This window comes from Pelobates fuscus, chromosome 8, assembly GCF_036172605.1.
Source record: "Pelobates fuscus isolate aPelFus1 chromosome 8, aPelFus1.pri, whole genome shotgun sequence".
Lineage (NCBI taxonomy): Eukaryota > Metazoa > Chordata > Amphibia > Anura > Pelobatidae > Pelobates > Pelobates fuscus.
In genome coordinates this window covers 12,141,238-12,165,559 of record NC_086324.1, presented here as the reverse complement: position 1 = coordinate 12,165,559, position 24,322 = coordinate 12,141,238, and the positions used below count along the sequence as shown (strand labels likewise).

At 40.1% G+C, this 24,322-nt stretch overlaps 1 protein-coding gene across 5 annotated transcripts in view; it reads right to left on the bottom strand.

Moving 5' to 3' along the window:
* The window catches only part of IGFBP2 (insulin like growth factor binding protein 2), a 577,515-nt gene that overhangs the window by 530,335 nt on the left and 22,858 nt on the right, over nucleotides 1-24,322 (bottom strand). For 4 of the 5 annotated variants that reach the window (XM_063429244.1, XM_063429245.1, XM_063429246.1 and 1 more), the window contains 3 exons: nucleotides 10,770-10,969; nucleotides 9,666-9,806; nucleotides 4,248-7,132 (listed from right to left, as the gene is read on the bottom strand). In XM_063429244.1, the coding sequence (XP_063285314.1) occupies nucleotides 6,968-7,132; nucleotides 9,666-9,806; nucleotides 10,770-10,969 (506 nt within the window). In that variant the 3' untranslated portion in view covers nucleotides 4,248-6,967. Of the gene's footprint in view, nucleotides 1-4,247; nucleotides 7,133-9,665; nucleotides 9,807-10,769; nucleotides 10,970-24,322 lie in introns of those variants that run through there. The other variant, XR_010085189.1, reaches the window with a different exon arrangement.

The following is a 24,322-nucleotide window of genomic DNA, read 5'->3' as shown; positions in this document are numbered from 1 at the left end:
CGTGATGGCTAGCAGGCGCTGACCAGCTGTCACAAGGTTAACCATTATGTCGCTGAGGGTTTTGCCAGCGGGTATATTGTTCGGGGGTGGGGTTCAGATTTGAATTTTATCCCTCCAGCAGAAATTGAATTTTGACATCCAAATGGTCCTGTATGGTGCCTGATGGTTTTGCCCCATTCTCTATGGGTCCATTCGGACTTTAGTAAACTACCCTGTTAGTGTTGATTAGAGGATTACTAGTAGCATGGAATATGAAACCTAAAACCTAGACCTTCAATGAGCTGGTTGTAGTTTGTTGTAAGTAACACATTCTTACCCTCTCTCACTTTAGAAGTCCAAATAAACATATATTACTGGGACATTAAGTAAGACCCACATATGCATCTGTCAGGCTTTGTCAGTAGAGTCATGGATGCTTCAGAAGTCCATATTCAAAAACTGTTTCACAAAATAGACCATTTTGCCCAGGGTGACATTGATTCTTTTGACCCAATTTGTAGATCAAACATTACATGTGGAGATGATATGATAAACCATTGGACAACAAACATTGCTGACTGGCACGTGCTGTGTCTTGTGTCCGGCACTGGAGAAGTGTTTAGAGTGTACATACAGTATGGTTTTACAGTGTGGCAAAGAGTTCAAGCCCAGTGTACAATATGGGCAAACGTGTACTGGTATTCCTTAACATGATCTTGACGTGCACCTCAAATGTTAGACTATCACAGTTAGAATGTATTGATATTGGTATTGATATATGATTGATAGGGTTGAGATCTAGCTAGGTTATCCAGTCAAATCTAGTGTGACATCGTTCTTATACGAACATACCTTCTTCCTAAAACTGCTACAAACCTGTAGTTCCACCGCAAAACCTAAACAAGCCCCTCTCTTTCTGAGACACACGTCTAGCTATTGTCAGCTAAGCTCAAATAGCTTCATTACTATTCAGATGTTTATTTTCCTGGTGGCTGGTTTTAATTTAAAATAAAATGGGCAAATAAAGTGAAAGCAAATTACTAGTATACTTTAAAAAAAAGTAATTCAATTTTTACAGAGACATACAATATGCTGAAAACAAGACCACGACATATCTGTATTAAAACGTGGCTGTTTTGGCCCGTGGCCACTTATCATTGTAAGTAAATAGACCACTATGGCACATTTCAAGTGCACTTTAACATTTAGCGAGAGGATCCTGCTTTGTACTTTCCATACTTTCGTGAGAATCCAAGGTTATCCATAAACAATAGCTCTGTAGGTGGAACAATCCTCTAGATTTCTAAAATGAAAAGTCGATGGGTTCTATGGAATTATAAACTGGAATACTACCAGAACCCCATACTATACACGTTCAGGACTAAACAAAAACAGAGAAACTAAAGGAGACTGTTCTCAAAGCATTGTGGAGGCAATCACAGGAGGGTTGCTTCTGATCCAGTGAGGGGGGGGGGAGTAAAGATGGCCACCAAACACAAAAATAGTTTTTTTTCTTTATGTGCAGGTTTTCGCACTTGATTCAACATACTAACCCCAGGTTTTGCCTGACTTGTGTAACCTGCTAGTAACTCTTTTTTTGTGTGATAGTAGTATTAACATGAACTTGGGGAAATTGTCCTAAGCATAAAATATCTACAAAGTTTTAATATTGCTAGGAATCCTGAGTAACCAACATTTCTTCTTCTTTTATATATATATATATATTTAATATAGTAACCCACACGCCCCTTTGAAAATAATAATAATAATTGCTTGCTTGTGCCGAGCTGGCCTCTGGCGATGCATTCACAATGGCTCTTCAAGGGATTAGCACAGATCCAGACTTGTCCTAAATTGAAAGCTGCAGCCTGTCAGTTCAGGGAAAGAAAGGATGCGTAAACATTATGTAACTACTTCAAAACCTGCTCAGAGCCAGGTGCAGGAGCAGCCCCTTTAACCCTTGCTGCGCAAGACAGGTGTGCAAATATTAACTTTTAAAGAACGCCAAGGCGACCATAGGCACTGTAGCTCCAACTACCAATAGCACAGCACACAGCCACCCCTCTAAGATTATACGGCTTGCAGGGGGTTTATTCTCGAAACATCGAATCGTAGTTAGCCAAAACCCAATTTAGGATATAATTGCCGAGGTGTGGTTATTACTGAGTTGGAGAACCTTTTCCAAATATACTTCTGTGGTATAAATGTTGCAATGTGATTGGAAATACACTGCAATCCAGTGTTAAATGAATAGATCTTATAGTTTATACCAACCCACTTATTTGAGCTCAGAGATAAAATGTTGAGTGCTTTTATTTAGCATTATTTTTTATCATTATCTATTTTTTTTTTTTCATTATCTATTTTTGTAGCTCTTGTACACTATTCCCTTTTTTTTGTGTTTAGAAAAAGGTTACCCCCTTCCAAAACCTGTTATTATATGTGGGACAGCGTTGGATAAAGTTTGGCGCCGAGCACTTGATATCAGCGTGAAACACGCAAGGTGATTTTGCATGACATCTCCGAGCTGCAGACGATGCACGAAGGGTTAGCCAGGTGCAGATAATATCTCTGATAATCTTAGGTGAGCGCTTATTCCATTTCTGGAATAAGATGGGCATGTGGAGCTGTTAATGCCGCCATGTGTAATTATTTGGTCACACTATGATTATAGATGCACAATCTGAGAAGCAGAAGGGATTACTCATATCGCTATGGGTGCACGTTTGGCAATGTAGATGTTTGTGAATTATATTTCTAAAATTCTCAGCTAGAATCTCTCTATGGATCTATCATTCCATCATTGTTAGTAAATAGACCACTATGTCACATTTCAGGTACAAACTGTCTTTTCCATCTAAATCCACCTTTTTATGGGAGTCAAAGGTTTTTCATAAACAATAGTTCTGTAGGTGTACCGAGGAAAAATCCATGAGTTTTGGTGGGTTTTCACACTAGCAAAACATGAATCCATGGAATTCTAAACCAGAATCCTAACAGAACCACATACTATACAACAAAAACAATTGAACCAAAGGAGAATTTGCTCCCAAAGTAATATTAGAGAAGAGACTGTCTCAAAAAACAGATAAATAGGAATAGAAAAACTTGAAGCATTTGCATTAAATAGACAAATTACAGGAAAAACACAAAACACTTCTACACGGTTGTATTTCTATTGATTTATTTTATTGCTCAATACACAAGTGTGACAATGTTTTCTTTCATTGGTGTGTAAGGTAGAAAGGACTGCCCCCCTATATAGCTGTATGATCGAGGGGATATTTGTGTAAAATCAGTCGTGATGCCCTCTGCTGATTACTCCAGTGAATACAGAATAAAAAAACAATACAAAAACAGCTACAATGTGACAGGCAAATGTTTAGTTGAGATCTAGTCTTCACTTTTGTTGAAGTAAAGTGTTACTCCAAGTGATTGAAGTTGTCATGGTGCCTGGAGTCTGTATGTGCAGCGTTTCGCCATAAAATGCTGCACATACGAGTCTATCTAATCTATTGGGGCGTCAAGAGTTCTGGGCTGGCTAATATTATTCAGTGCGTAGTGGATGTCTGATGTCAGCATGCTGGCGAGGTGCGTCCAATGGAGGCACGGCCACCCCCTCAGTGCTACCCATGTCTTCCACTCAGACGTTCTCTCCCTACATTCCTCCCCCACCAGCTGGGGGGGGGCAGTGACATCAGCAGAGGCAGATTGGGCTGCAGGGAGAACGTGGCTCCAACGCTGGAATGGAGGTAAGTTTTAGCCATATTTCTTTTTTTTAATGGTAAGTTGTCCAGCATAGTAAGGGTTACTCTAACCAAAAATATTGTCCTATGACAACGCTGCTTTTTGGTTGGAGTAACTCATAAATCAACTGAGGAACAATTAAAACATGAGTGTTAGGTGTTTTTTGTAACACATGGAAGTGGGCTGACTACGGATGCTAAAAATACAAGTCACGGACATTGATGTGTCCATCCATTTAGGAAGAGATATATTTCAGTTACTGCTTGGACTAGCAGACATGGCTCATTCAGTATTAGTAATGCTGTATTGGCGATGGAACCACTTGTGCTGACAAACCATATAACACAAAGATTAAATCTCACATTATTTGGGAAGGCTACGTAATACATTGTTACCCACATCCCTTACAGTCTAGTCCAGGGCTGTCCAACCTGCAGCCCCCCAGATGTTGCTGATCTACAACTCCCATGATTCCCTGGCTATCTGTTTCATTGAAAGAATCATGGGAGTTGTAGTTCAGCAACATCTGGGGGGCCGCAGTTTGGACAGCCCTGGTCCAGTCCATAAAAATGCCTTGTGACTCTAGAACAATATCCTACTTTTGGGATGGGAGGGCTTGGACCTAGAGGCAGCCAAGAGTGTGGAAACTCGCTCTGATACACTGTGTCCGGACTATGCCTGCTTTAATATCACATACTGCCTTGCCGAGGCTCTTTTCGTTTATTCAGAGCCACATTAACATTAGTCTGGGTGTTAAGCAACAAACCAAAATTCTGCCTCCATCCTTTCCGCTAATTCACAAGCTCAAGGGACGCATAGCTAAAGATAAACTCATGATGATCATAACTTGATCACTGAAACCATGGCGGATCTGGTGACCCTAATTATAGGGGAACATGTGTAACAGGAAACTCGAATATGTGTTAATTTAAAAAATGAAGATATGGACAGGAAGCATTCTGACATCTAGTGGTTATTTTTCAGAATGCAGCTCACTTGACGTTCGCAAAGAATACAATTAAAAAAAATATTACATATTCAACAAACAGTGTATAATTATATTAGCATAATCATATAAGGGAACATTATGTAAATGCTTGAAACACAGAAATGATTAAGATACAACTCATCTGAACAGACAGGAATCCTATAAAATACTGTGACTGTGTGGATAACTCACATGGGTTGGGTGTGTATCACATAATCCTCCCCCTAGGGGACTGTACATTTTGTGAAAAGAGATGCACATCTCACATGTGCAAAGCTTAATGTTATCGAAAGACAATTGAAATAGCAAACTATTCAGGAAAAAAGACAAAGAAAAAATAGAGTTTATCAGAATGATTCGAAATTCCCTCCTGACGTGTGTAATACAGTGGTTTTATCTGATTCATTATAATTCAAACAGCTTTATTCTGCAGCTAAATATTGGGATTTGTGCTTTTATAGCCAACTACAAGCAGAATTTGCATCAGGTCACTTAATGGATTAATACAGATACCAATGTGAACATGACAAGTATTTTTGCTATATACAGTAATGATTGTGCTTGGAGACTGATATGTTTTGGTAATAAAGGAAAAATATAATCCCACACACATTCACATAGACTGCTGTGTGGAATTCACACACTTAATCCATTTTCTGTCTCAGATAAGAATGTTAAAAAGCCCTCCATTTAAAAAGATGCAGCACGGATTTTGATTATTATAGATTTGTAAAATCAAACTTTCTATATTTGCACAGATCCCTGCAAGCTGAAATGACACGTGGACACGTGATGATTAGTAAATAGTGTTGTGCCCTAGTTAAGTAGAAAACTGTCTGGGGATCCACAGGTCACCCTACTTTAAGGCAAGATGAAGATGTTCTGCTGAAGGCTTACTGTTTTATAGCAGCACTTTGAATTTGTCCTAGTAAATGCGTCACTATCATAGTAAAATTTTTCCCTTTACTGTCCTTTCTGTTTTCTAACGCTTCCCTGACACAATGAATTATGATGGATCCAGGATGTGCCAAATGACAGACCCTGAAATTCATTGTACATTTCTCAACAAAAGCTTCACGGTGTCAAGCAGTGGGTTTAATGTATAGACGGGTTAAATGAGATGTAACCTAAAGCAAAAGATGGATAAAATAAAACCGGGTATTATGTTCCACTTTCAGTTTCTGATCGATCCAAAGAACTTACCAACAGACCCAGCCAAAAATAGGTTATTTAAATTGTGGTGAAAAATAATTGAAAAATACAAAAAAAAGAACAAAAAAAGAAAATACAATTTCCCTTAATATTCCCATCAAAAACAAATCAAAACATTGAAAAAAGGATAGAAAAATAATAATAACATTAATAATAATAATAATAATAAAAAATCCAGTACTCGTTAACCCTTTGCCTCGTAGAGAGATTATACATACCTAAGGCAAAGAGAGGGTCAATTAAAGAAGGCATATACTGATTGACATTGTTTGGGGGGAAAAATAAGTAAAAATATAAACTCAGCACAGGATAAAAATGTACACAAAAAATTGAATTTGGCTGAGCCACTAACTGATTATGTCTTGTGGTCAAATAATGTCATATAAGGCGAACCCTTACATGCATATAATACAGGTAGCTGGAATGGACAACTGATTGGTCAATGCCTCCCCGACAGCTGAGACGTTAATTAATACTGTTTGAAAAGCCTCTTAGAGATTACCTTTTATACTTAAACCTTTGTGTAAATGGACAGTTTGTAACGTGAGGAATTCCCATTAAAATCAGTATTTTGATTTCACCCATTATAAAGCATATGTTGCTTTAAAGTTGCCTTTTGACGTCTGACCTTGACCCATGTTGTTGGTCCACCATTACTGAGAAGGTTTGAAGTTGGGATGGTTCATCAAAAGGATGGGCTGATGCAGACATTCCTTATAAAACCTTCCATGCCAAAAGCAGTTTAGATCAGAGATATTCAATCACTGGCCCCTCAGCTGCAGTAGACGTCATACTCCACCAGTTTGTACCCCCACAGCTCTAGGATCAGTGGATGCCTACCCCTAGCCCTGTGAACCTGTTTAGCTCTGGCATTGAAAAGGATTTATAGCCAGTAACTTTAAAAGATAATCAATGATTATACATCCACCAGCCCACTTTCAAAACCATTGTTTTGATATTTTTCCTTTTATGTACAACACAGTTATTGATAACAGCCGGCAGTAAGTAAGTCGGGGTGGCTTGGTTTGAATGTGGTTTGAATTACGGAGTACGGACTGCATGAGATCTACGCTCTTCTTCAGGAGTGGTATTATACAAGTGGCATTCAGGGTCCCCACGGACGGTGGGGGAACCAGGGATGGATTTTCCGGTGCTGGGGTTAACACACCAACATTCGCCGCGCTGCCCATTTAAAGACATCTTGCACTGTAAGCGAAAAACATATGAGACAGCTATTAGGAAAACAGAACAAGATGAACTAAAAGTAGCGATCGTTCCATTACATAACAAATAATATATTATGCAGTATGTTATCCAGGGACTGAGAAATAAAGGGTAGCGGCTAGCTGAGCATCATGGGAATTGCAGTACAACACTATCAGCAGTGACAAGGTTGACCACCACTGGTATGAGGAAGATATTCTTCTTAAGATTAAATAGCTCCTTCATTGACTTTGCACTGTTTAATGGGTGCATAATGTATGTGTGATAAGTGTGTGGTGAGTGTGTAATGTGTGTGATGGGTACATAATGTATGTGTGATAAGTGTGTGGTGAGTGTGTAATGTGTGTGATGGGTACATAATGTATGTGTGATTAGTGTGTGGTGAGTGTGTAATGTGTGTGATGGGTACATAATGTATGTGTGATAAGTGTGTGGTGAGTGTGTAATGTGTGTGATGGGTACATAATGTATGTGTGATAAGTGTGTGGTGAGTGTGTAATGTGTGTGATGGGTACATAATGTATGTGTGATTAGTGTGTGGTGAGTGTGTAATGTGTGTGATGGGTACATAATGTATGTGTGATTAGTGTGTGGTGAGTGTGTAATGTGTGTGATGGGTACATAATGTATGTGTGATTAGTGTGTGGTGAGTGTGTGATGGGTGTGATGGGTACATAATGTATGTGTGATTAGTGTGTGATGAGTACATAATGTATGTGTGATAAGTGTGTGGTGAGTGTGTAATGTGTGTGATGGGTACATAATGTATGTGTGATTAGTGTGTGGTGAGTGTGTAATGTGTGTGTGATGGGTACATAATGTATGTGTGATTAGTGTGTGGTGAGTGTGTGATGGGTGTGATGGGTACATAATGTATGTGTGATTAGTGTGTGATGAGTACATAATGTATGTGTGATAAATGTGTGGTGAGTGTGTAATGTGTGTGATGGGTACATAATGTATGTGTGATAAGTGTGTGGTGAGTGTGTAATGTGTGTGATGGGTACATAATGTATGTGTGATTAGTGTGTGGTGAGTGTGTAATGGGTGTGATGGGTAAATAATGTATGTGTGATTAGTGTGTGGTGAGTGTGTGATGAGTACATAATGTATGTGTGATAAGTGTGTGGTGAGTGTGCAATGTGTGTGATGGGTATATTATGTATGTGTGATAAGTGTGGTGAGTGTGTAATGTGTGTGATGGGTACATAATGTATGTGTGATGAGTGTGTAATGTGTGTAATAGGTGCACATTGTGCGTATGTGATGACAATTGGGGATCTTCATGATGGCTGGAAACCTAAAAAGTGCCAAAGAACACTCAATCCATGGCAATGTTTGTGAGTGGGCAATGTATGTGGGAGGGCAAGGTTTATGGGAGGACAATTATTATTATTATGATATTTATATAGTGCCATCAAATTCCGCAACGCTTTACAATGGGTGGACGAACAGAAATGTAGTTGTAACCAGACAAGTTGGACACACAGGAACAGAAGGGTTGAGGGCCCTGCTCAATGAGCTTACATGCTAGAGGGAGTGGGGTATAGTGACACAGTAACAGAGGGATTGGGGACCCTGCTCAATGAGCTTACATGCTAGAGGGAGTGGGGTAAAATTACACAAAAGGTAAGGATAGTATTAGACTAGTGACAGTTGCAGAAGAGGAATCAGTCAGGAGCTATGTTTGTACAATGTTTGTAAGTGGGCAATGTTTGCGAGAAGACAATGTTTGAAGTCAGCATTGTTTGTGAGTCGGCATTGTTTGTGGAAAGACAATGTTTGTGCGTGGGCAATTTAGCAACCACTGCTCTATTAGTCTATTGAGCGCATTGAGCTACTGCACATTGGAGACATTTTAACTTTTGTGCACATGCATATTGTAGTTAGAGTGAGTTACCATGAAATACACTGCTAGCAACAAGCATCCAACAGATCAAGACTAAAATGGTTATTATCAATCAAATGGCCCTCCCTTTTGCAGAGGGCGTGAAAGTCCTTTCCCCTATATGTTGTTTTTTGCACTCTTTTATCTAATAACTAGTTTCATATATACTCCATACAATACGCATGCTTTACATCATTCTACTCTTTAAAATATGAACACTCAATTAGCTATCTCATTTTATTTTGTTCTGATGCTCACATCCCTACTGAAGATGCTTTCGGTGGTGGACAGGGGTCATCATGCGTACTATGAGAATAATATTAATTGTATTTACTTCATCTCGAAAACTGCTAATATATTTATGAGACTTGTTAAAAAACCATCCAAATGGTGGGTACAAGAAATTTAATTATAGTGCAATGTTATGCTGGTTCCTGATTTCACATTCATGTTTGTTTCTCATTCACCATTTTGTTCCTTATCGGCCATGTTTCTCCTTATCTCCCATTTTGATCTTAATCTATCATTTTGCTTCTTATCTCTTTTTTTTTCTCTTTATATCCCATTTTGTTCCTGGTCTTCCTTTTGCCTCCTTATCTCCCATTTTGCTCCTGATCTCATGATTACCTGTTTGGGGTTAAATGAGCCACTCTTGTCACAGTTTGGGATATGGAGTGCATAAAGGTGTTCCAAGGGGGCCCTCTCATCAGGAAGGTGCATGATGGAGATCCGTTCCAGGACCTGATCCAGCTGCAGCTGACAGAGACTCTGCCGTGGGAAAATAGATGATTCTTAGCTAAACGTTTTAGGTTCCAACATATTCCATAGTACTTTATATTGTGTGGCTACAAACCTGAAATCCTTGCAAAAAAATAATAACTGAGATAATATTTACAGTTTTGAATATTTAAAAGGGACAACCCCCCATCCCCCACTCCCGGCAAAATGAACCCTATTTTTAAATGCACTGTGTGAATATTATGGGCTAAAACATTAAACTATCATCTCCTCTTGGTAATGAACATTATGGATTCAAGCAAACTGCAAAACACATTTTATGAATAAAAACTGAGCCTGTGAACATGGTAACCTCCCTTCTTTATTAATGTTCACAAATCAAACTTATCAGACAGGACATTTAACCATTTGTATGTATTTAGCTTGTCACAGCAGTATGAATATGTCATACTCATACTTGCAAAAACAGAATATTCAAGGATATAATCTTTCAATGTAGGGTAATAGCTGCTTAATCCAAGGATAAATCTGACTGCCATTCTGGGGTCAAGAAGGAATTTTTTTCCTAGCTTGTTGCAAAATTGGAAGTGCTTCAAACTGGGGTTTTTTTTTTTCCTTCTTTTGGATCAACAGCAAAAAACAAATGTGAGGAAGGCTGAACTTGATGGACGCAAGTCTCTTTTCAGCTATGTAACTATGTACTCTGGGCATAATACAATCTCGTCCTCTGTGTTAAATATTGCATCCTTTATCTTATATCCCTCAATATAGAGAAGGAATGTAGTTGTAGTGGTTACAACCAACAGAAATCCATGTGATTGGTAACTCCATGAGCTGTAAAAAGTTTTAGTGCTGCCATTAATGTGTATTTTTTCATTATCATTTTTTTACCTCTACACTGCAATATTTAGGGTTTCATTGGAATACTGAATCCCCTCTCATAGAACAGGATTCACAAGCTTTCATTCTGTAAGAAGAACATTTCAAACTGACCCTGGATTGGCGTACGTTCTTTTTGTCTTCATGGTTCTTGTTTGTTTTGAATCGTTGCTGATCATTGGCTCTCTCTCGAAGCAAAGCCCAGTCTTTCAAAACGACCCTCGTCTTCTTTGGGAGAAAATCCACAGGCACCACGGGTCCAGCATCCAGGTTGTTGTCTACAAGCATGTTGTCTGAGCGATCCTCTGGAACTTCTGTGCATGGTAAAACAAAAACATATTTGCTGGTGGTCTTTGGCACTTTTTAGGTGTCAACCATCACCAAGACCCACCATTGTCATCACATACGCACAATGTCCACCAACACACACATTATCGTACCCATTACACACTCACCACACACTTATCACACACACATTATGCACCCACCACAAAAATTACACAATAGACACACAAACATACATGCTTTTAAATTGTAAGATCATTTTGGCAGAACCTTCTTCATCTTCTGTTCCAGTTTGTCAAAAATGTTTTGTTAGAATTCATTGTTTGTCCTGTTTACCTATTGTACAGTGCTGCATAAATATAGTGGCGCTATTTAAATATATGTAATCCTATGCACCCATCGCACACACAGAAGGCACCCGTCCTGTAATCACTTTCCTGGTTTGGAATCCAGTGTCATTTTTGATCAGATCATTTGTAAGACTGGCAGCAATTAGCTACAAAATAGTTTAACTCTTTTACCCCATGATTAATTTCACTTCTTCTGAAATAATACATATTTCAAAATAATTATGTTAATTTTTCCACCCTTTTTTTGGATGGGATCAGTGATATTTGGAGGTTGGCTGGAAAGGGTTTGAATTGACCCATTTTTCTATGTCTGCAAATGTTTTTGTGAAAAATAGTTTAAACAAATGCTTGCAACCTTGGAATTAAGGCAGGTATCAATTAATAAAGTGCAAACAAAACCCTAGAATTTCAAAATAAGCTGTACATTTTTAGTGTTTGGCCCAAGAAATAAAGTATGAATTAAGAGCAACCAGTAAATTTCATACTTACCAAAACGATAGCAGGACGTCAAAAAATGTACAAATATAAATAAAGATGTTCTAACAATGAGCAGTGAACTCACACTCACCAAACATCATTTTCTACCATAATTACTAAACAGATTAAGAAAATATTTAATACTGCAAATATAACCTTTGAGGCATATTAGCTTATGTACAAAAATAGTGAACTAAAGAAGCTTTGCATCATAGCACGTTTAGTAAAGCTACAGTGAATTTATACAATTGTACCAAGAGTCACTTGCTATTTATCCAAGACCTGCTTCATTGAATTAAAAAGCAGATGTAATCTTCAGGCAAACAGAAATTGTATCGTCATCTATAATTTTGAATGGACCTCTGGTTGGTTGTTCTAGACAATTGCAATGGTTTCATTGTCTTTAAGATAAACGCAATGGTCTGGTCACTGCAGGAGGTGGGATGCAAGCAACTAGACTTCTTGGGTTACACATATGGTGTCCTAGAACATGGAGTACAAGCCAGCAATGTGTTCACAGTCTCCAGTGAGGCAAAATACTGGCATTGCTCTCCTCTTTAAAGCAGTCAGATCCCTAAAGAATTAATGTGGCTTTCTACTACTCCTTAGTTCCAGTAACATGAGGTTAAGTAAACTTTTGCAATCTCCTCTGGCCGCCTAATTCCCTCTTGGATGTGAAGCTTTTTGCTGGACTCCTTGAGCGCCGGGTCAATTTATCTCATAAACTCATTCACTCCAAAACTATTGTCGTATTTGTGTAATTACAATTGTTCACCACTCGGTATCTGTCCTACTCAACCAACAGTCCGTTTTAGCTAATAGTCTACTCTGGTGTAATCAAAGGTCGTAAATGTAGCTTGTATATGCAAGAGCCAAATTAAACTAGTTTAATTTGTTCTCTTTGGAAACAAAATGCCCTACGTATGTAGTCTTAACCTAGACAGGCACGTGACTACATCTGCCCTCAATTCATATTCCAATTTTTAATTATAGAGCTTCAACAAAGCTCAAAACGCACGTATGCATGTCTGGTACTCTTTGCTTACCCCAAATTCTCCTTCTTTGTAATTTGACTATTGGAAAAATTTCCTTTTCAAGCAAGCATCTGCAAAGAAAATGTAAGCCCAATCGTACATCTACAAAACATCAATCTTCTAGAACACCTGTAGGCTAATAATAAACCCTCCAGAAGATCACACAGTTTATATAAAACGAAATAATAATAAATATTTACTTTCATTATCGATAGCTATTTTGAGTTGCTATTTACATAACAGTTTATTGTGCAGAAATTCAGGTAGAGTTTAAATTGAGTTATTGTTCATTGCATTGAGTCCCCATGAACTGCGATGGGGTTGGATTGGATTTACAGAGGAATTAAGTGAAGCTTGGTACAACTGCTGTAATAACCTACGTTCCTTGCATGAGTTATGGTGTCCCTGTAAACATTGTCCTTTGACTGCAGAAATGTTTGAAGCTATAAGCGATCGCTACCTGCAACACTTCACACTACGATCCGAACTTCAGGACAAGAAAAAACAACTATTTTCCATCAAAAATTAGCGGACCGTTTCATCCACACATTTATGGATGAAGTGTTTTTGCAACATTAGAAATGAAAGTCAGTCGAAATTCAGTTACAACTAGTTCAATGTTGTTGTCCTCAATTATGACCCTGTGGCTATATTAGCATGCTCTCTATGTTGTCCTTTTATACATTTGTACATTTCACTAACATTCTTGATTATGTCAGCCCTAAGCACTTTAAGTATTTTTTGTTGACTTTCTGTATGAGAGGAGCTTGCACGAGCCTGCTTGATCCATTTCACGGTGTGGATCAACATAGCATCTCGTGAGCTTTTACAAGAACAGCTAATCACTGCTCAGTGCCGCTACAATCCGCGGATTATCCCATGTTTACTTAGCGATTACAGTATCTGGCAACCATCCACCACCGCGGGCCCAGGTAACCTTTCAACATCAAACAGCAATCGATACAGGGCACTTAGAGAATTTCTTCTATCTTCCAGCATTTAAAGTGTTAAAACATTCTTCCAAGAAACCTTTGGAAAACATTAAAAAAAAAATGGAATTCCAAATACAAAGTAAAAGCATTGTCCCTATAAAGAACAGAAGTTTTGTTTTCAAACGAAATCCAGGCAAGTGCAATCTTGCTCGTGGTTTTGCTGTTTGTTAGGACTTTAAAGGTATTTTTCCTGCACATTTGCAGAGATGGCGATGGCGAGGCCGATAAATAACAGTGACAGCTTTCAACAAATGTATTTTTGTTGCAATATGATTTACAAGAAGATATTTGAGGATTTAATCAGTGAAATCAGTTGTAAAAAAACATGTATTTGTGAAAGATTATTTTTAGGAACATAGACCTCTATAATATACAATCTCTTTGTAATTTGGATTTTTAATGATTAATCTGCTTGGATACGGAGGGGGGCATTTTACTCTGGGAAATAAATATAAACACTTTAATCTTCATTTTCCCTGTAGAATGTATCTACTGTACTCACAGAGGGCTCACGGTGAGAATGGTGTGTGAATCGATGATAAGAACAGACGCAAAATGACTGACTTTTCTGCTGACAAGGACAACCAGTTAGCATCAAAGGAAGATGTCAGCTGTCTGTTAGGAAATAGCAAATGTATTTATTAATATTCATTTAGTCCACTTTAATATATTTTAAGATTAATAGGGTTCTATAGCAAGGAAAAGGCAACTATATGGCAGTTTTAGCAGCAAGAGTCAATAATACTACAGTCACCGAAGGTTCCACCACAGTGAACATCATGGATTTATCCATTCCAATGGACTCATATTGAGCCACGATGACCTCTTCATCTCAGACCTTCACTTCAACACTGAAGGTCGACCAGGAGATCCTGATGCATCAACCAACTGTCCAAGAGATGTAGGACTGGGACAATCGTTATCTACCTTGATGACCAGTCCAACAAGCAAGGGTGAGAAGATAAATCAACATCAGGAATGTAGCCATTGACATCAAAGACATCAAAGAGACACACAGGGTTGTTCAATAAAGTGAAAATTCAAAGTAAATATCAAGTTTAAGGTCCACATAGCTAAACTGGAAAATTAGCCTATATTAGCTATCCTTTCAGCTTAACTACTCTGTCCTTAAATTTGAAATTCACTTTGAATTCTCACTTCTGTAAATAACCCTAAGAGATATTTACGTACTACAATACTTATTGTGACATAATTAGAAAAGGTTTGACATTTTCTTGCCTTCTTTTTTATCAAAAGCAGCAACAGGAAAGTGTCCCTTCTTACCTACCTATATTACACATAGCCCATAGGAAGAAAATAAACCACTTAGTAAACGACAGCATGACATCTCGGGCTTTTCCTTGCTATATCTATATCCTTGACTTCTATGGATTAATTCCCAAATGCTTTGTTTTCCTAATTGTTTTGCAATATTTAGACATTTCAAGTATTTGCTAAATATTTTGGGAGCCAGACAACCGCATGCCTGTTGTTTTGATTGGACTTTGCATTCATTATGACATGAGCTGACCGCGGTGTAAATTTAGATAAAGTCATTTTCGATAAACAGGCGGTTTTCAGAAGACCCTGGTACTGATCCACTAAAAAAGTGAGTTGTGGGAAAATTTACGTAAAATTATAGGACTAATTACAAAATTCCCCCACCAGACTTTATTAGTCTAGATTTTTCAACTCGTTTGTCAACTCTTTTCCGTGAACAATGTTGAACTTTTATATTAAAACAACAATCATAAAGTAAATAAACAAGGGGCCATAATGTTCTGTGCTCACCTACGTCAGGTACCACGATTCAGAATCTAACTATTTCCCACCAAATGCTTTGACTTTTTTCAATATGTCTTTTCTCCCTTCTACTTATGCAACAACGCTCATTAGATACTTTATCAAAATATCAGAGTTTTTGGCTGCAGCAGAACAGGCAAATCAATGTCATAACTATTGCACACACAGAGAGAATGTTATATTTTGCAGAGAGTGGAGAATGTCACTGTGACAGGTAGATAGCCAGGATACCCCATCACTTGGCACATATTACGCTGGCTAGGTTAAACAGTAATAACAGCTTACGCCATGGCAGTCACAGTGCTTGCGTGCTGTTTTGGCCAGCTTGACATGACACTAGGTTTAGTATTTTAACATAATTATTATACATTGCTCTGTTGGAAATTACTTACAACTATATGTATTTTTTTTATATGTTTCTCCGTCTCAATTCCCTAGTCCCCATTTCTGTCCCAATGCAAATAAAAAGAAGCAAATACTAAGCAAAACAAATTGTTTTTTTTTCCTTCCTACGTTATTCCACAACTAACCATTACAGTAACGGCACACATGCTGCGAACACCATTTCAACTTTAATCAATCCATATTTGCATCCAATTTCTGTCACAGCAGGTAAAACGGTCATTGGAAACTGATTAACCTGCAAACCTGCAATTCACAATGCTAGAACACGAACCCCTTTCTTATTTCCATCCAGACACAGCTCTGGATTAAGATCAGAAATAAGAAAAAATGAAAGGAATTATTACATTCATTATCCTGCCTTCCAAACACCCTTACTGGGCTGTGACTGCATGGGGGGATTTAAGTCTGTACTTGTAACAAATGTCTGACTTCATGACCTGTTGATAAATTAATGGAAAATCTAAGAACAAGATCAAAGTATCATATTGACACACACTGATTTCTAAACATATTTACTGCTCGGGAGTATTATTGCTGTATAAAGACAATTACTGGGGGGAGCGGAGCCAGCACCCGAGCAAGAGAGACGCATCCTGCAGTAGCTCCGCTAGGCAGCTAGCTCAAACGCCAAATTACGACGATAACGGCAAAAATTAACCAGCTATCCAACGTCCCACGAGTGCCTTACAGCATGGGCAAGAAGGCTAAAAAAATATAAAGCCGATCCTGGCTTGGGATCCAGAGACATAGGAGTCTTTATGCGCACAGACACAAGGCCTGACCTCGGCAAGATGGCGCCGGCAGAGGCCTCCACCTCACCATCATCAGAAGACGAGAGCCCGACATACTTACCTCCACCAAAGGTACTTGCCAAGCCCAGGGCACCCTCGGACTCAGCTCCCGACACGAAAGCTGATATCAAGGAAATACAGGCTATGTTCCACGCCAACATGGCGCAGGTCAGGGAGGAGGTCTCGACGCTCACAAGCCGGGTAATAACAGTAGAAGAAAATCTTAAGGGTGCAGGGGTCGCCCAAACTGCCACTGACGCAGCCCTGGGAGCACTGCAAAGGCAATGCAGTGCCCTAACTACTCAACTAGCACATATGGAGGACAGGGCAAAGGCACGGAATGTGAGGATCCGAGGGGTGCCGTAAACAGTCACCGACGCAGAACTACCACACTACTGCCGACGGCTGTTGGCTACACTACTGCTGCCCAAGCAAATAAAGCAGATTGGCATGGATTCATGTTTTCGGCTCCCCAAAGCAACCAAAGCACCACCAGAGATGTACTTTTTACATTTAACTGGGACTCCGAACGGGGGGCACTCATGGGTGCCACCAAAGACTCTCCCACGGCCCCCTTTGAGGGAGCACACCTAACCTTTTTCAGGGACATATCCCGATACACTCTGACATGGAGGAGGTCACTGGGACAGATTACACAACAACTACGGGAGAAATCCATAACGTACAAGTGGGGGCAGCACCGACTGATGGCGGAGAGACGGCAAGCAACACATCTTAACGCACAAGTCTGAAGTGCCGGCTTTCCTCCGAGCCCTAGGCCTACCGGTAGCAGCGACCCCGGCGGACACCCGCCCCTCGTCAACTGTAGCAAACATCAGCTCATTCGTGCCTAGAGGAACAAGAACGGGAGCAGACGCTCTCCCTACCTGAACCTAGCAACGCCTGCTGTTAATGCTGCCACGCAAGGCTCTGTTTTATGTTTTCTGTTGCATTTGTTTTATGTGGTATTATTTGGAAAGGTTAACCTAGGTCCCCAATCGCCCTCGGTTCGAATATACATATATACATATGCTCCATGTACCTGTCTCTGCCAGCCATTAACCAGACAATATGACCACCAACCCCCCACCTTATTTTACTGTGCCCCTTCCTTATGAAAGTGCATGAGCACCCTCAGGGCACATATAACTGCCAACCTAGCTGGCCCGACTTCCTATGAGAAAACCACCTAGAAAAGACTAGGTTCTGACTGCCTTTAACGCACACAATGCAACACGATGTTCAAAAGTACCCGCAAAAACAAAGAATAAAAAAATAATAGAGACAATTACTGGGAGTATTATTGATGTGGAGCTCTGTTATACACTCAGACACATTACTGGGAGTATTATTACTGCGGAGCTCTGTTATACACTCAGACACATTACTGGGAGTATTATTGCTGTGGAGCTCTGTAATACACTCAGACACATTACTGGGAGTATTATTGCTGTGGAGCTCTGTTATACACTCAGACACATTACTGGGAGTATTATTGCTGTGGAGCTCTGTTATACACTCAGACACATTACTGGGAGTATTATTGCTGTGGAGCTCTGTTATACACTCAGACACATTACTGGGAGTATTATTGCCGTGGAGCTCTGTTATACACTCAGACACATTACTGGGAGTGTTATTACTGTGGAGCTCTGTTATACATTCAGACACATTACTGGGAGTATTATTGCTGTGGAGCTCTGTTATACACTCAGACACATTACTGGGAGTATTATTGCCGTGGAGCTCTGTTATACACTCAGACACATTACTGGGAGTATTATTGCTGTGGAGCTCTGTTATACATTCAGACACATTACTGGGAGTATTATTGCTGTGGAGCTCTGTTATACACTCAGACACATTACTGGGAGTATTATTGCTGTGGAGCTCTGTAATACACTCAGACACATTACTGGGAGTATTATTGCTGTGGAGCTCTGTTATACACTCAGACACATTACTGGGAGTATTATTGCTGTGGAGCTCTGTTATACACTCAGACACATTACTGGGAGTATTATTGCCGTGGAGCTCTGTTATACACTCAGACACATTACTGGGAGTGTTATTACTGTGGAGCTCTGTTATACATTCAGACACATTACTGGGAGTATTATTGCTGTGGAGCTCTGTTATACACTCAGACACATTACTGGGAGTATTATTGCCGTGGAGCTCTGTTATACACTCAGACACATTACTGGGAGTATTATTGCTGTGGAGCTCTGTTATACATTCAGACACATTACTGGGAGTATTATTGCTGTGGAGCTCTGTTATACACTCAGACACATTACTGGGAGTATTATTGCCGTGGAGCTCTGTTATACACTCAGACACATTACTGGGAGTATTATTGCTGTGGAGCTCTGTTATACACAGACACATTACTGGGAGTATTATTGCCGGGGAGCTCTGTTATACACTCAGACACATTACTGGGAGTATTATTGCTGTGGAGCTCTGTCATACACTCAGACACATTACTGGGAGTATTATTACTGTGGGGCTCTGTTATACACTCAGACACATTACTGGGAGTATTATTGCTGTGGAGCTCTGTTATACACGCAGACACATTACTGGGAGTATTATTGCTGTGGAGCTCTGTTATACACTCAGACACATTACTGGGAGTATTATTGCTGTGGAGCTCCATCATACACTCAGACACATTACTGGGAGTATTATTGCCGTGGAGCTCTGTTATACACTCAGACACATTACTGGGAGTATTATTGCTGTGGAGCTCTGTTATACACAGACACATTACTGGGAGTATTATTGCCGGGGAGCTCTGTTATACACTCAGACACATTACTGGGAGTATTATTGCTGTGGAGCTCTGTTATGCACTCAGACACATTACTGGGGGTATTATTGCTGTGGAGCTCTGTGATACACTCAGACACATTACTGGGAGTATTATTGTTGTGGAGCTCTGTTATACACTCAGACACATTACTGGGACTATTATTGCTGTGGAGCTCTGTTATGCACTCAGACACATTACTGGGAGTATTATTACTGTGGGGCTCTGTTATGCACTCACACACATTACTGGGAGTATTATTGCTGTGGAGCTCTGTTATACACTCAGACACATTACTGGGAGTATTATTGATGTGGAGCTCTGTTATACACTCAGACACATTACTGGGAGTATTATTGCCGGGGAGCTCTGTTATACACTCAGACACATTACTGGGAGAATTATTGTTGTGGAGCTCTGTTATACACTCAGACACATTACTGGGACTATTATTGCTGTGGAGCTCTGTTATGCACTCAGACACATTACTGGGAGTATTATTGCTGTGGGGCTCTGTTATACACTCAGACACATTACTGGGAGTATTATTGCTGTGGAGCTCTGTTATGCACTCAGACACATTACTGGGAGTATTATTGCTGTGGGGCTCTGTTATACACTCAGACACATTACTGGGAGTATTATTGCTGCAGAGCTCTGTTATGCACTCAGACACATTACTGGGAGTATTATTGCTGCAGAGCTCTGTTATGCACTCAGACACATTACTGGGAGTATTATTGCTGTGGAGCTCTGTTATACACTCAGACACATTACTGGGAGTATTATTGCTGTGGAGCTCTGTTATACACTCAGACACATTACTGGGAGTATTATTGCCGGGGAGCTCTGTTATACACTCAGACACATTACTGGGAGTATTATTGATGTGGAGCTCTGTTATACACTCAGACACATTACTTGGAGTATTATTGCTGTGGGGCTCTGTTATACACTCAGACACATTACTGGGAGTATTATTGCTGTGGAGCTCTGTTATACACTCAGTCACATTACTGGGAGTATTATTGCCGTGGAGCTCTGTTATACACTCAGACACATTACTGGGAGTATTATTGCCGTGGAGCTCTGTTATACACTCAGACACATTACTGGGAGTATTATTGCTGTGGAGCTCTGTTATACACTCAGACACATTTCTGGGAGTATTATTGCTGTGGAGCTCTGTTATACACTCAGACACATTACTGGGAGTATTATTGCTGTGGAGCTCTGTTATACACTCAGACACATTACTGGGAGTATTATTGCTGTGGAGCTCTGTTATACACTCAGACACATTACTGGGAGTATTATTGCTGTGGAGCTCTGTTATACACTCAGACACATTACTGGGAGTATTATTGCCGTGGAGCTATGTTATACACTCAGACACATTACTGGGAGTATTATTACTGTGGAGCTCTGTTACACACTCAGACACATTACTGGGAGTATTATTACTGTGGAGCTCTGTTATACACTCAGACACATTACTGGGAGTATTATTGCTGTGGAGCTCTGTTATACACTCAGACACATTACTGGGAGTATTATTGCTGTGGAGCTCTGTTATACAGTCAGACACATTACTGGGAGTATTATTGCTGTGGAGGTTTGTTATACACTCAGACACATTACTGGGAGTATTATTGCCGTGGAGCTCTGTTATACACTCAGACACATTACTGGGAGTATTATTACTGTGGAGCTCTGTTATACACTCAGACACAGTACTGGGAGTATTATTGGTGCAGAGCTCTGTTATACACTCAGACACATTACTGGGAGTATTATTGCTGTGGAGCTCTGTTATACACTCAGACACATTACTGGGAGTATTATTGCTGTGGAGCTCTGTTACACACTCAGACACATTACTGGGAGTATTATTGCTGTGGAGCTCTGTTATACACTCAGACACATTACTGGGAGTATTATTGCTGTGGAGCTCTGTTATACACTCAGACACATTACTGGGAGTATTATTGCTGTGGAGCTCTGTTACACACTCAGACACATTACTGGGAGTATTATTGCTGTGGGGCTCTGTTATACACTCAGACACATTACTGGGAGTATTATTGCTGTGGGGCTCTGTTATGCACTCAGACACATTACTGGGAGTATTATTGCCGGGGAGCTCTGTTATACACTCAGACACATTACTTGGAGTATTATTGCTGTGGGGCTCTGTTATACACTCAGATACATTACTGGGAGTATTATTACTGTGGAGCTCTGTTACACACTCAGACACGTTACTGGGAGTATTATTGCTGTGGGGCTCTGTTATACACTCAGACACGTTACTGGGAGTATTATTGCTGTGGAGCTCTGTTACACACTCAGACACATTACTGGGAGTATTATTGCTGTGGAGCTCTGTTATACACTCAGTCACATTACTGGGAGTATTATTGCCGTGGAGCTCTGTTATACACTCAGACACATTACTGGGAGTATTATTGCTGTGGGGCTCTGTTATACACCCAGACACATTACTGGGAGTATTATTGCTGTGGGGCTCTGTTATACACTCAGACACATTACTTGGAGTATTATTGCTGTGGGGCTCTGTTATACACTCAGATACATTACTGGGAGTATTATTACTGTGGAGCTCTGTTACACACTCAGACACGTTACTGGGAGTATTATTGCTGTGGGGCTCTGTTATACACTCAGACACGTTACTGGGAGTATTATTGCTGTGGAGCTCTGTTACACACTCAGACACATTACTGGGAGTATTATTGCTGCAGAGCTCTGTTATACACTCAGACACATTACTGGGAGTATTATTACTGTGGAGCTCTGTTATACACTCAGACACATTACTGGGAGTATTATTGCTGTGGAGCTCTGTTATACACTCAGACACATTACTGGGAGTATTATTGCTGTGGAGCTCTGTTATACACTCAGACACATTACTGGGAGTATTATTGCCGTGGAGCTCTGTTATACACTCAGACACATTACTGGGAGTATTATTGCTGTGGAGCTCTGTTATACACTCAGACACATTACTGGGAGTATTATTGCTGTGGAGCTCTGTTATACACTCAGTCACATTACTGGGAGTATTATTGCCGTGGAGCTCTGTTATACACTCAGACACATTACTGGGAGTATTATTGCTGTGGAGCTCTGTTATACACTCAGACACATTTCTGGGAGTATTATTGCTGTGGAGCTCTGTTATACACTCAGACACATTACTGGGAGTATTATTGCTGTGGAGCTCTGTTATACACTCAGACACATTACTGGGAGTATTATTGCTGTGGAGCTCTGTTATACACTCAGACACATTACTGGGAGTATTATTGCTGTGGAGCTCTGTTATACACTCAGACACATTACTGGGAGTATTATTGCCGTGGAGCTATGTTATACACTCAGACACATTACTGGGAGTATTATTACTGTGGAGCTCTGTTACACACTCAGACACATTACTGGGAGTATTATTACTGTGGAGCTCTGTTATACACTCAGACACATTACTGGGAGTATTATTGCTGTGGAGCTCTGTTATACACTCAGACACATTACTGGGAGTATTATTGCTGTGGAGCTCTGTTATACAGTCAGACACATTACTGGGAGTATTATTGCTGTGGAGGTTTGTTATACACTCAGACACATTACTGGGAGTATTATTGCCGTGGAGCTCTGTTATACACTCAGACACATTACTGGGAGTATTATTACTGTGGAGCTCTGTTATACACTCAGACACAGTACTGGGAGTATTATTGGTGCAGAGCTCTGTTATACACTCAGACACATTACTGGGAGTATTATTGCTGTGGAGCTCTGTTATACACTCAGACACATTACTGGGAGTATTATTGCTGTGGAGCTCTGTTACACACTCAGACACATTACTGGGAGTATTATTGCTGTGGAGCTCTGTTATACACTCAGACACATTACTGGGAGTATTATTGCTGTGGAGCTCTGTTATACACTCAGACACATTACTGGGAGTATTATTGCTGTGGAGCTCTGTTACACACTCAGACACATTACTGGGAGTATTATTGCTGTGGGGCTCTGTTATACACTCAGACACATTACTGGGAGTATTATTGCTGTGGGGCTCTGTTATGCACTCAGACACATTACTGGGAGTATTATTGCCGGGGAGCTCTGTTATACACTCAGACACATTACTTGGAGTATTATTGCTGTGGGGCTCTGTTATACACTCAGATACATTACTGGGAGTATTATTACTGTGGAGCTCTGTTACACACTCAGACACGTTACTGGGAGTATTATTGCTGTGGGGCTCTGTTATACACTCAGACACGTTACTGGGAGTATTATTGCTGTGGAGCTCTGTTACACACTCAGACACATTACTGGGAGTATTATTGCTGTGGGGCTCTGTTATACACTCAGACACGTTACTGGGAGTATTATTGATGTGGGGCTCTGTTACACACTCAGACACATTACTGGGAGTATTATTGCTGTGGGGCTCTGTTATACACTCAGACACGTTACTGGGAGTATTATTGCTGTGGAGCTCTGTTACACACTCAGACACATTACTGGGAGTATTATTGCTGTGGGGCTCTGTTATACACTCAGATACATTACTGGGAGTATTATTACTGTGGAGCTCTGTTACACACTCAGACACGTTACTGGGAGTATTATTGCTGTGGGGCTCTGTTATACACTCAGACACGTTACTG